Raw genomic sequence first — 11,665 nt, 5'->3', positions numbered from 1 at the left:
CACAAGGCTTATGAATAATCCTGCAAGAAACAGAGGTACCAAAAGTTTAACCCTACTAAATAATTAGTGTAAAATTAAATTATTCTGTTTCATGCCTTTCATGGCCATTAACAATTTGCAAATTATTATATACAAATTTATTCAAAGGTATTTGCATTTTTCTTTAAAATAATATCAATAAATAATGTTATTTACACTTACACTTACTTGTCAGTGAACGTTTTCAAAGTTTGTTTTTGAGATTGTAGATAACTATTTAGATTCCAGCTGACAGAACTGAGCTAAAAGAGGGGGTGTATAAACTCTGGACTGCCATTCTGTAGAAATCAAAATGAAAACCAAGGTAGTTAATTGCAGGACTCAACATGTTAAAGCTGTCAAGTTGATGGTTAATCTAATATTCTAATAGAAACCTGTCAACCTAAAAAAATTCAGGAGGTGTACTTTTATATGAGATTTTTATAAATACCAGCAATAAAATTTACATTTCACAAAAAAACTTTGTCAAGACCACTTGGCATATATAATACCAATATAATATAATTAACATACATTGTATTTCATTCTGTTTTGCAGTTCTGCAGTAACTGTATTGGAAGAGACTGATATCTGCCATGGAAAAATATGCTCACAGTCAAGTTGTTCTGGCAATCTACATCATCACTTTCATTACAGGACTGCCATCCAATATCCTGGCTTTTTACACCTTCAGCAAGAGAGTCCGTACCAAACAAACCCCCATTGATATCCTTTTGCTGAACCTGACTGTATCCGACCTTATCTTCCTTATATTCTTGCCATTCAGGATGAATGAAGCATACTTCAACATGGAATGGCATCTACCTTATTTGTTTTGCCCTCTGTCTGGCTTTGTATTCTATTCCACTATTTACATCAGCACTTTCTTTCTCACAGCAGTCAGTGTGGAGAGATATTTGGGGGTGGCTTACCCCATAAAGTACAAAATCAACCGCAAGCCCAAGTACGCGATCATCGCCAGTGTATTCTTCTGGGTGGTATCTACAGCTCACTGTAGCATTGTTTACATAATACAATACAACAATAAAAACAACCAGACTGTGTGCTATGAAAACTTCACAGATGAGCAAAAGAAAATCCTTCTGCCAGTGCGTTTAGAACTGTGTTTGGTTCTATTCTGCATCCCTTTTGCAATCAGCACCTTCTGTTATGTGAATTTCATCCGGATTCTTTCCAAATTGCCTAATATCAGTCATCGAAGAAGGAAGAGAGCCATTGGTCTGGCTCTTGGAACCTTGGTGGTTTTTATCCTGTGCTTTGGGCCCTACAACATTTCACATGTGGTTGGATTTATCCAAAACAAGAGCCCTGAATGGCGTGTCGATGCTCTTCTCCCCAGTACCTTCAATGCCTGCTTGGATCCCATCATCTTCTACTTCTCATCCTCAGCAGTGCAGAAAACATTCAGCCATTGCTTATCTGCAGTTTTATCCAAGTTATGTGTGATCAATCCTCGTAGTAAATACTGCCCTCTGACCTGTTCCAATACAGAAGAGTCAGAAGGTAGCTCAAATACTGTCCAGTGAGAAAAGCATTTACCAGACAGGAAAATTGTCTTGGACATTCAATAATATGCAATAACTTCAAGTACATGCAATGTTTACAAAGACCAAGACAATTCACTCTATAATCAAAGAGGTTGTTATAAAGAAATGAACACATTAAGCTTTACTTAGAAAAAGAAAAAAAAAAAAGATGAGTAGTTCATTCATTCATTTACTTGCCTACAGAAAGGTTGAGACTGCTGTCTTTGCAGTTGTGGTGTCACAGAAGCACTACATTATTTGTGATACTGGCTATATAGCAAATAAAGTCAGAAAACCTTTTAAGTGGTTTATAGATTTTTTTACATTTTCACCATTGAGACAAATATAAACGTTTATTTTTTAAATAAAATTATTAATAATAATATTGGCCATTATTATTATTTTCATGACACCCTTATTCATGACTTATTTAATAATAATAGTAATATAGTTAGGGAATAATCTGTACAGTACTGCTTTTTTCTAAAAACTGAAAAAGTAATACAACTCGGATCAATTAAAAATGAAAACCTGTTTTATTCAACCAGTTTGGACCTGAAAAACCTCCCTTTACATTTGATTCCCAGGTCTGATGATGACTGTAAAGCAGAAATGGACAAAAACCTGTCATATACAAAAAAAAGGTAGTAAAATGTATTTGGATACATTTTGGATTGATGCTGAGATTTTTCCAATTTAACACAAAATGCATATACCGTATGCGTCCTAATAGATGTCCAATGTGCAAAACAATTTTTCCCCACAACGTCATGATTTTGGCACATTTATGTATATTTAATTGTTTGAACGTTATGACAATATTCTTCCATTTTACTGATCACAAAAAGACAACACATGTGCACTCATTCTTGACCTTGATATACTGAAATATATATCAATAGCGACCACATTGTAGTTTATTTCTTGCCTACAAGGATATCACATTTACAAAACGGCCTGGCAACCAGAAATTGGCGAACGGGCACTATTTTATGTTAAATACGTTAGTGTTAGAGTGACTTTTTTTCTAGTCCATTTAATTTGCTGATATACAGCTCTGGAAAAAAATAAGACCACTCCAAGTTCAGAAATCAATGTTAAGTGGTCTCTTAATTTTTTCCAGAGCTGTATATACTTCATGAATTGATAGTCCTCATGCAGTGGGCGACATAGTCAGTGATTAAGTATTCCTGTTTATTTAATGTTCTTACTTTACATACAATTTAAAAAATATATATTTTAGCAAATACATTTTGTTTATTCATTAATTGAATCTGTTCACATTACATGAGCAACATGTAAAATTAAAGTGTCTAAGTAAGGTGTTGGGCCACCACAAGCCACCAGAACAGCTCAATATATCTTGGCATAGATTCTACGAGTCTCTGGAACTCTACTGGAGAGATGGAACACCATTCTTCTAAGAGATATTCCCAATAATGACCCCTCTTTCAAAGTCACTTAGATCCTTTCTCCTGCCATCTTGATCCAAAATCGAGGTCAACTGGTCCTGCTCAGCATTTTTCTACATGCCACAGAGCATGATAGGATGTTAACTGCTTTATTGTATCATGCAGTACACCTCTTTGGAGGCTTCTGAAAACCAGGTTACCACGCAAAATATAATACTGGACGTTTTCTTTCAGGACACTCCCATGCTCCTTGCAAATAACTATTTTTTCTCTTTACATTGTATGTATCTACTGTACAGTTGAAATATATAACTTATTATCTATTATAAAAATATAAAAATATAAAAATTCTATACATGTTCCTGGTTAACATTTTATTTTATTCATCCATTGTCTGTAATATTTCAGTGAATTGGATGCATGATTAAATGAGTGTCAGTAGCCTTGTATAGCTCTCCATTTGTGTGATCTGTGCATCATTTGTAGTAACACAATGTTAATTGAGTTTATTAAGGTACTGCAATGGAATGATTATGAATGATTGCTCAATAAGTGGTTTTAGAAATTTCTCTATATTGGCCTCTTGGTACAGGAGGACTGAAATCAAGTAGAGAAAAACACAATGCTCAAATTATAATAAATACATATGCTAATAATGTAGGCATCTTATTGTGTGCCACTATCTATTTTTACTAAACTTGGTAACACTTTACAATAAAGTACCATAATATATTAATACCGTAGGATTTAAACATCAATATATCATGACCATTATCTGAGTTCTGCTGTTCAGCACATGAACCCTAACCCTGTTATACATATGATTAACATAAGAAATCAGATGAAGTGCATGACATATTCATGTGTTTATCCTGTGGTATTCATATATTACTTCATGAGGAATCATATGGTACCTTATTGTAAAGTGTGATCCTAAACTATTGACTATGTTTGGAATCCTGCATATTCTTGTAAAATGCATAGAGCCTGTAATCCAGTCAAGTAAATTATGTATTTCCTGTTAAAGTTTTTTGTACTCTTGCACTTCTTTATGATCCTCCATTAATTTGTCTGTGTACTGAATGTCAAAATGGAGATCATAAAACTGCACTGTCTAAAATAAATAACAGATTAAAACAATTATTTGATCATCAGAGGGTAGTTTTTCATTAATACATTTTATACATATTATATACACGAGCACCTCAGCATCCGTGAGTTAAGCATTCACAAATTCAGATGTTCACAAGGTAGCTATAAAATTTGAATATATCAAAAAGGCTTGATAGGGAGCATGCCTACTCTCTAATTGTATGGTCCCTAGTTCAAATCCTACCTTGGGCATAGATACAGTTTCCTTTGGCTAGAAACTTACCAATAGACAGTCGCGAAATCACTGTGGAATATACATACTACTTTAATAATATATATATTGCAACACTAGTACATACCACTTCAATGTTACACATGCTATGCCACCACTGTGTCCACTTCCAGGTATTTTCAGTCTTTGCTGCTTTCCCCTCAGATCGTGTTGCTCTGTTTTTACTTGCTTTTAGTCAGTTGTTATGCTTTGATTTATGTACTTACTAAAAAAAAAATTATCACAATTTTGACTTAAGACAGAGGACTACAGGGCCAGTTATTGGCCCGCACTGTAGTGTTGCTAGAGGACTAGAGGACAGATTTTCGGCCCAAACTTCCATCTACACTTTAGCCTTAAAAAGGTTTTTATTGGATAAGTCTACATAGCAAACAAACTGTCTTAACCAATAGCAGAGAGGTTTGTTGTGAGTATTAACCAAACAATAAGCTTTTAAAACATTTTTTTGTATTGGTTAAATAAACAAACCCATCTCTTAGAGGAGATGGGGAAATGGCGGCATGCTGAAAGTGTTCACTAAATGAGAACGCTTTTAAGGAAGTGAAATGAAGGATGTTTTGAATATTTTACTGCTTCTGAGACCAATACAACTGAATAAAGCAATTTAATTAGTATTTTAAACTTCTATTTGTGGACATTGTTCAGTATTGTAGACAGTTATGACAGCAATTTGGAAGTTTGGAAGGCAGTAGCTTATCACGAGAATGTAAATGCGAGGTGGTGAAGGTACAAATTAAGTCGTTAGTAGTTTATTTGAACTGGTCAACCTGAATGTCATAATCCCCTTTTCAACCCAAATTACAGAATTGACAAAAAAGAAAACCACTAAGATTAATAAATACACAGAAGTAGATGTCCGAGATGTATTCAACACAATGCAACAAACCCGACTGGCTGATTTCTCAGCAAAGAAGAAAGAACACATCTGCACATCTGAGTCAAACACACATGTTTTCAATGAATGCATAGTAAGCAATGTACATTTATTATTATTATTATTATTATTGTTATGATTAAATATATCTGGTAGTAATAACAATAATAACAAGTATATTTGAAGATGCTTTTATATTTATTCAACACTGCACCTGACCAGATGATTTTGTTAGTTTTTGTTGTTGTGCCATGTAGTTTCTAGACAGGTGCGCTCCTTGCAAAACTTATGATATCCCTTGAAAAATTATTTGTAAACATCTGTGTTTTTTAGGATTTTAAAAAGAACATTCTGGGTTAACAGCTGGGTTGATTTTGAAAACAACATTATTTTGAGAATAAAACTTTGCTAATGCACATTACAAAGGCAATAAAGTGAACGGAGCCAAGAAGCATAAATACACCAGTCCTCACTCTGAGCTTGACCCCTGACAGAATGGAGAGCAGCCTTTTTATACCCTGAGTCTTGGCTTCGGGAAAAAACATGTCAATGGAGACACAGGTAAGTGAAAGGTAACTATTATTATTCACAATATCAAAAAGATTTAAAACAAAGTAAATAATAATTACATGGAAATTCAAATATGTAATATATGCATTCAAGAAACCAACAAAAAGGGTAGAAGACAATTACGCAATTATGAAGCAAAAAAGTGAAAGGAAAGAAAAGACACCCCCCACAGAGACTGGAGCTTTCCAGACACCCAAAATACTTTACACAACCCGGTGCTCAGGCCTAGAGCAACAGTGTGGTAGCCTTAATCCTTATGAGTTGAAAGTTTGGGGCCTGAAAATGCTCCTTGAAAAAGAATGAGGAAAAATACATTTAAACTATTAAATGAAAATGTAAGTATACATTTTAAAACAATAACAAACAAATATACACTTTATATGACAGTTTGTATTTAACTATTGATCCTTATCCGTCAACTTGATATATCAAGGTAAATAGGTTTAGTATGTATTATTGTTAAGAATGGTGATGTGCCATGGGAGCAGTGGGAAGCTTATAGCCACTCAGTAGCCTAGTCGATTGAGGAAGATAAGTGAGAACTCATCAAATTTATTGTTAAGCATGAGGCACTGTGACAGATCCTGAGGAGAATATCACTACAAGAGGTTAATGACTAGGCTAGAATTCCTGACATTCCTCCGGGAGATGCTAGTGTTTAAGCAGTTTTAAAATCTGAACTGTGGTTCCCCTGGATTAGAGACAGGCTGCTCTGAACTTGAGACGCAGCTGCAGCACAGTCGCAGTGACAAGACGCCACCAGAAGCAGCTACTGAGGCGGTGAGTGAGACCCAACAGCAGTACGGTAGCTGTGAGGAGGCCTGCCAAGAGTAAGGCTACACAGAGCCAGTGTGCAAGGTCCTGCAACAGCTCCCGGTTGACGTGAAAGAAACACAGCTGGAGTGTGCGTTACTTACAGGTAACACAAAGGTGCCATTAGACAAGGCCTGCACTGTATTGTGCCTCAGCAGGAGGTGAATGATGCCTTAGGAGATATGCCCACTCCAGTGGCTGGTTGAATGTTCCTGAACCTAAAAAGTATTACATCTTTTTATAGTTGTATTAGTTTTAGGCATTTCTCCACATTTGTGTACAGAGTGTTGGTTTTACGAGGGAGACTTCTTGCCCTGCCTCTTTGTAGTAATGTAATAAACCATTACCTTTTATCCAGGATTTCTGCATGCTGGATGTATGAAGTGACAAACCTACCTGGGGAGAGTATACAGGGTTGTTTGAGGTTCCCCCACCTCATCTAATCTTTTCGGAGTGGCGTAGTTGGGAACTTGTCATACCATCCATGACATTTTTCACACCAATCAAGATTACTTTTATTGTGTCTTATTATATCTATATTTTGTTAAACTATATATAACAATTTAGTTCAGTGTCTGTACTTGTTTATGGGTATATTCTAAAAGTCTGTTCTTCCGTAGGTGTGGGACCATGTGTGTGGCTTTAAATCAATTAGTTGCATCTGTTTGTATTCCCTTGTGATTTATAAAACCAAGTCAGAAGTGTAATCATGAACAGAGGAAACAGGGTTGATATTCTTATCTGGACAGGAAGACTGCAAAATCTTGCAAAGATAGGCTGTATAAGCAATTAAAGCTTAGTATGTTTTTATTCCATTAATGAATGTAAATGTATATAAAAGCTATTAAGCTTAAAGGGGTGATGGGGGAAACATATCGACTGATATGACTGATAGTTTGCTTCTTGCAGGGAGAAGCACTTCAGAATATTGAGCTGTGTTTGAAAATAGAAAGCATTAATTCAACCTTAATTCAACAGAATCATTTCTTTACATGAATAAAATATTTTACTTTTAATTAAAACGTTCAGTGCCAAAATAATTATATATATATATATTAGTTTCTTCTCCCTCTTCAAGTAATCTCAGACAGACTTGATGATGTTGAGATCAGGGCTCTGTGGGGGCCATACCATTACTTCCAGGACTCCTTGTTCTTCTTACGCTGAAGATAGTTCTTAATGACTTTCGCTGTATGTTTGGGGTTGTTGTCATGCTGCAGAATACATTTGGGGCCAATCAGATGCCTCCCTGATGGTATTGCATGATGGATAGTACCTGCCTGTACTTCTCAGCATTGCGGAGACCATTAATTCTGAGGAGACCATTAATCCCCATCACACCCAATCCTCCCTCCGATCAAGCTTCCTTTTCTTCATTCTCACCCTTCTCAGAGGCTGAAGTTTCTGCTCTCCTCCTACGTCACAAACCTACAACGTGTGCCCTTGATCCTCTCCCTTCTCGCCTCTTCCAAGCGACCGCTCCTGATCTTCTCCCCTTCATCTCCTCCCTCCTCAACTCCTCACTCCTCTCTAGCTGTTTCCCCTCTGCATTTAAACAAGCTGCTGTCATCCCACTGCTCAAGAAACCAACCCTTGACACCACCTCTCCTCAGAACTACCACCCTGTCTCCCTACTCCCCTTCCTCTCAAAGACTCTGGAGCGGGCGGTCCACCGTCAGCTCTCTGACTTTCTGTCCCAACACTCACTCCTTGATCCTCTGCAATCCGGCTTCCGCACAGCTCACTCCACTGAGACGGCTCTCCTGGCAGTCACTGACTCCCTCAGTTGTGCTCGGGCGGCCTCCCTCTCCTCAGTTCTTATCCTCCTTGACCTCTCTGCAGCATTTGACACCGTTGATCACTCCATCCTCCTATCCTGCCTCGCTGACCTTGGAATTTCTGGGACTGCTCTCACCTGGAACGCATTCAGTTCAAGACATTGACCCTCACCTACCGCTGTCTCGACCACACTGCACCAAGTAACCTTCAGACACTCGTCTCTCCATACATCCCCTCCAGACCACTGCGCTCCTCCAGTGCCAGAAGACTAACTACCTCATCTCCACTCTCCTTCCTCCAGAGCCCGCTCCTTTTCATCCCTGGCCCCTAAATGGTGGAACGACCTTGACCTCCTTCCGGCGTTTACTCAAGATACATCTTTTCTGACAGTACTTTATCCTTTATCCCTGCTAGATAGCACTTCTCAGTTTTATTATGCTTCTTGTGTTTTGGATTTTTGATTTCCTCCTTGCTCCCTTTCCCGTAGCCCTTGACTGTGACCCTACATCTTGACAGCACTTAGCTTTTACCGTCCAGGATGTAGGACCTCACTTACTCTACTTGCTTTTTTAAATTGTAAATTGGAATTTGTAAAATGTATTATTTTGAATTGCTATATTTTAGTTTAATTGAATTTGTAATGATTGATGCCTTTTACTTTACTATTTTTGCACTTTGTTTTACACTTATGTTGTAAGGGCGTCTGCCAAGAAATAAAAATAATAATAATAATAATAATTCTGACCAAATCCCCAACTCCGTTTGCAGAAATGCAGCCCCAGACTTGCAAGGAACCTCCACCATGGTTCACTGTTGCCTGCAGACACTCATTTGTGTACCACTCTACAGCCCTTTGGCAAACAAACTGCCTTCTGCTACAGCCAAATATTTCAAATTTTGACTCATCAGTCCAAAGCACCTGCTGTCATTTTTCTGCACCCCAGTTCCTGTGTTTTTGTGCATAGTTGAGTCGCTTGAGTCGGAGGTATGGCTTTTTGGCCATAAGTCTTCCATGAAGGCCACTTCTGAACAGACTTCTGCGGACAGTAGAACGGTGTACCAGGGTCCCACTGTTTTCTGCCAATTCTGAGCTGATGGCACTGCTGGACATCTTCCGATTGTGAAGGGAAGTAAGCATGATGTGTCTTTCATCTGCTGCAGTAAGTTTCCTTGGCCGACCACTGCGTCTACGGTCCTCAATGTTGCCCGTTTCTTTGTGCTTCTTCAAAAGAGCTTGGACAGAACATTTGGAAACCCCTGTCTGCCTTGAAATTTCTGCCTGGGAGAGACCTTGCTGATGCAGTATAACTACCTTGTGTCTTGTTCTGTGCTCAGTCTTGCCATGGTGTATGACTTTTTACAGTAAACTGTCTTCAGCAACCTCACCTTGTCAGCTGAATTTGGCTGTTCCTCACTCAGTTTTATTCTTCCTACACAGCCGTTTCTGTTTCAGTTCATGATTGTGTTTCAACCTACATATTGAATTGATGATCATTAGCACCTGTTTGGTATAATTGTTTAATCATACACCTGACTATATGCCTACAAAATCCCTGACTTTGTACAAGTTGAAGAATTGATGCTGTTTTGAAGGCAAAGGGTGGTAACACCAAATATAGATTTAGAACTTCTGTTCATTCACTTTGCATTTAATTAATTGATAAATATAATCTATTGACATGTCTATTTTTGAAAGCATTCCTACTTTACAGCATTTTTACATACCTGCCTAAAACTTTTGCACAGTACTGTATATATTGTGCTTGGCTGCATCACAGGCACCTCAATCCAAGCATATTTCAGATGGGATCCCGTCTTTTCGTCACACACATTTCATCACCAGCGACCATTCATCATGAACATTTAATCACCAGTGTCTGTTCATCACCAAGTTGCATATTCATCAGCAATTTACATATTCAGTTACAAATTACACACAGACTTTTAGACTAGCTGTTTTTGAAAATACATATTAAATTCATTAAATAAATATGGAGGTTAATTTGTGCCAAAATAAATAAATATATAAATTACAAAATACATGGGACTACATGAATAAATAAATGCAGGAGGAGCCAGTTGAGGCCACTTAGGTGTGAATTGGTGGCAGGTAGACAAAAGCTACTTAAAGCAGCTGTTGAGAAAGAGCTGCGCTTTTTCTCGGTGACAAAAAGTTGAGCAGTTGACTAGGGTACAGGTACTAAGAGCCAAAAAACAAAACAGAAGCCACAGTGCTGGCATGTGACTATGATGTTGTAGGACAGACAGAAACATGGCTTACAGAAAATGATGGGGATGAATACAAGTTGAAAGGATACACACAGTTTAGGAGGGACAGGCAAAATCGAAGAGGTGGTGGGGTAGCATTATATGTCAAAAATGACATTGAGGCAGAAGACCTCAAATTAGATCCCAGTAACAAAACCGAATCTTTGTGGGTGAAACTTTTGAACAAGAGATCTGGAGGATTAGCAGTAGGAGTGTGTTACAGGCCACCAAACTCAGATATTCAGAAAGATGCTGCATTGTACAGTGTAATCAGGACTGCATGTAGCAAGGATGTGGCTGTTATAATGGGGGATTTCAATTTCCCAAACTTAGACTGGGAAAGCCCAGTGGGGACTACAGAAGCAGAAATAGAAATGGTTGAGATGGTAAATGACTGCTTTCTAACTCAATTTGTCAGGGAACCAACCAGAGAGAGCGCATGTATTGACTTGATCTTTTCAAATGACCAAGATAGAGTCAGGGGGACAGTAGTTAGAGAACCAATGGCAAATTGTGATCACAATATGGTTAGCTTTAAGGCATTCTTTTCAAAACATTTCAGGACTTTCCTACTAGCAGTTTCCCTTGGTTTTCTTTCCTTAGTGGAACATCTCCCATTGTCAGAGCTCCCTGCCCCCCTGGTTCCTAGTTTAAATGATTCTCAATTTCACTGCACATTCGCTCTCCCAGTGCATTAGCCCCACTTCTGTTTAGATGTAGACCGTCCGGTTTGTACAGGTCCCATCTATCCCAGAAGAAAGACCAATGCTCCATAAACCTAAACCCCTCTTCCCTACACCAAGCTTTCAACCACGTGTTAAACTTTCTAATCTCTGCCTGTCTCCCTGGCCTGGCACGTGGTACCGGAAGTATTTCAGAGAAAACTACCGTGGAGGTAACTCTTTAAATTTGTCTTGCAGAACCTCTGTCCTACCTTTTCCTATGTCATTGGTTCCAATATGGACCATGACCAGTGGATTACCCCCGGCTTTGGCCAGTA

General features: G+C 38.1%; 1 protein-coding gene across 4 annotated transcripts in view; it reads left to right on the top strand.

Annotated features, from left to right (window-relative positions):
* LOC136765017 (free fatty acid receptor 2) overlaps positions 1–4,131 on the top strand; it is a 30,709-nt gene extending 26,578 nt beyond the window's left edge. For all 4 annotated transcript variants that reach the window (XM_066719473.1, XM_066719471.1, XM_066719474.1 and 1 more), the window contains one exon: positions 577–4,131. In XM_066719473.1, the coding sequence (XP_066575570.1) occupies positions 615–1,565 (951 nt within the window). In that variant the 5' untranslated portion in view covers positions 577–614 and the 3' untranslated portion in view covers positions 1,566–4,131. The remainder of the gene's footprint in view (positions 1–576) is intronic.
* Positions 4,132–11,665: the final 7,534 nt, after the last annotated feature.

The sequence above is a fragment of the Amia ocellicauda genome, chromosome 12, assembly GCF_036373705.1.
Source record: "Amia ocellicauda isolate fAmiCal2 chromosome 12, fAmiCal2.hap1, whole genome shotgun sequence".
Lineage (NCBI taxonomy): Eukaryota > Metazoa > Chordata > Actinopteri > Amiiformes > Amiidae > Amia > Amia ocellicauda.
The sequence above is the reverse complement of the archived record's forward strand: the minus strand, read 5'-3'. Positions and strand labels throughout refer to the sequence as shown.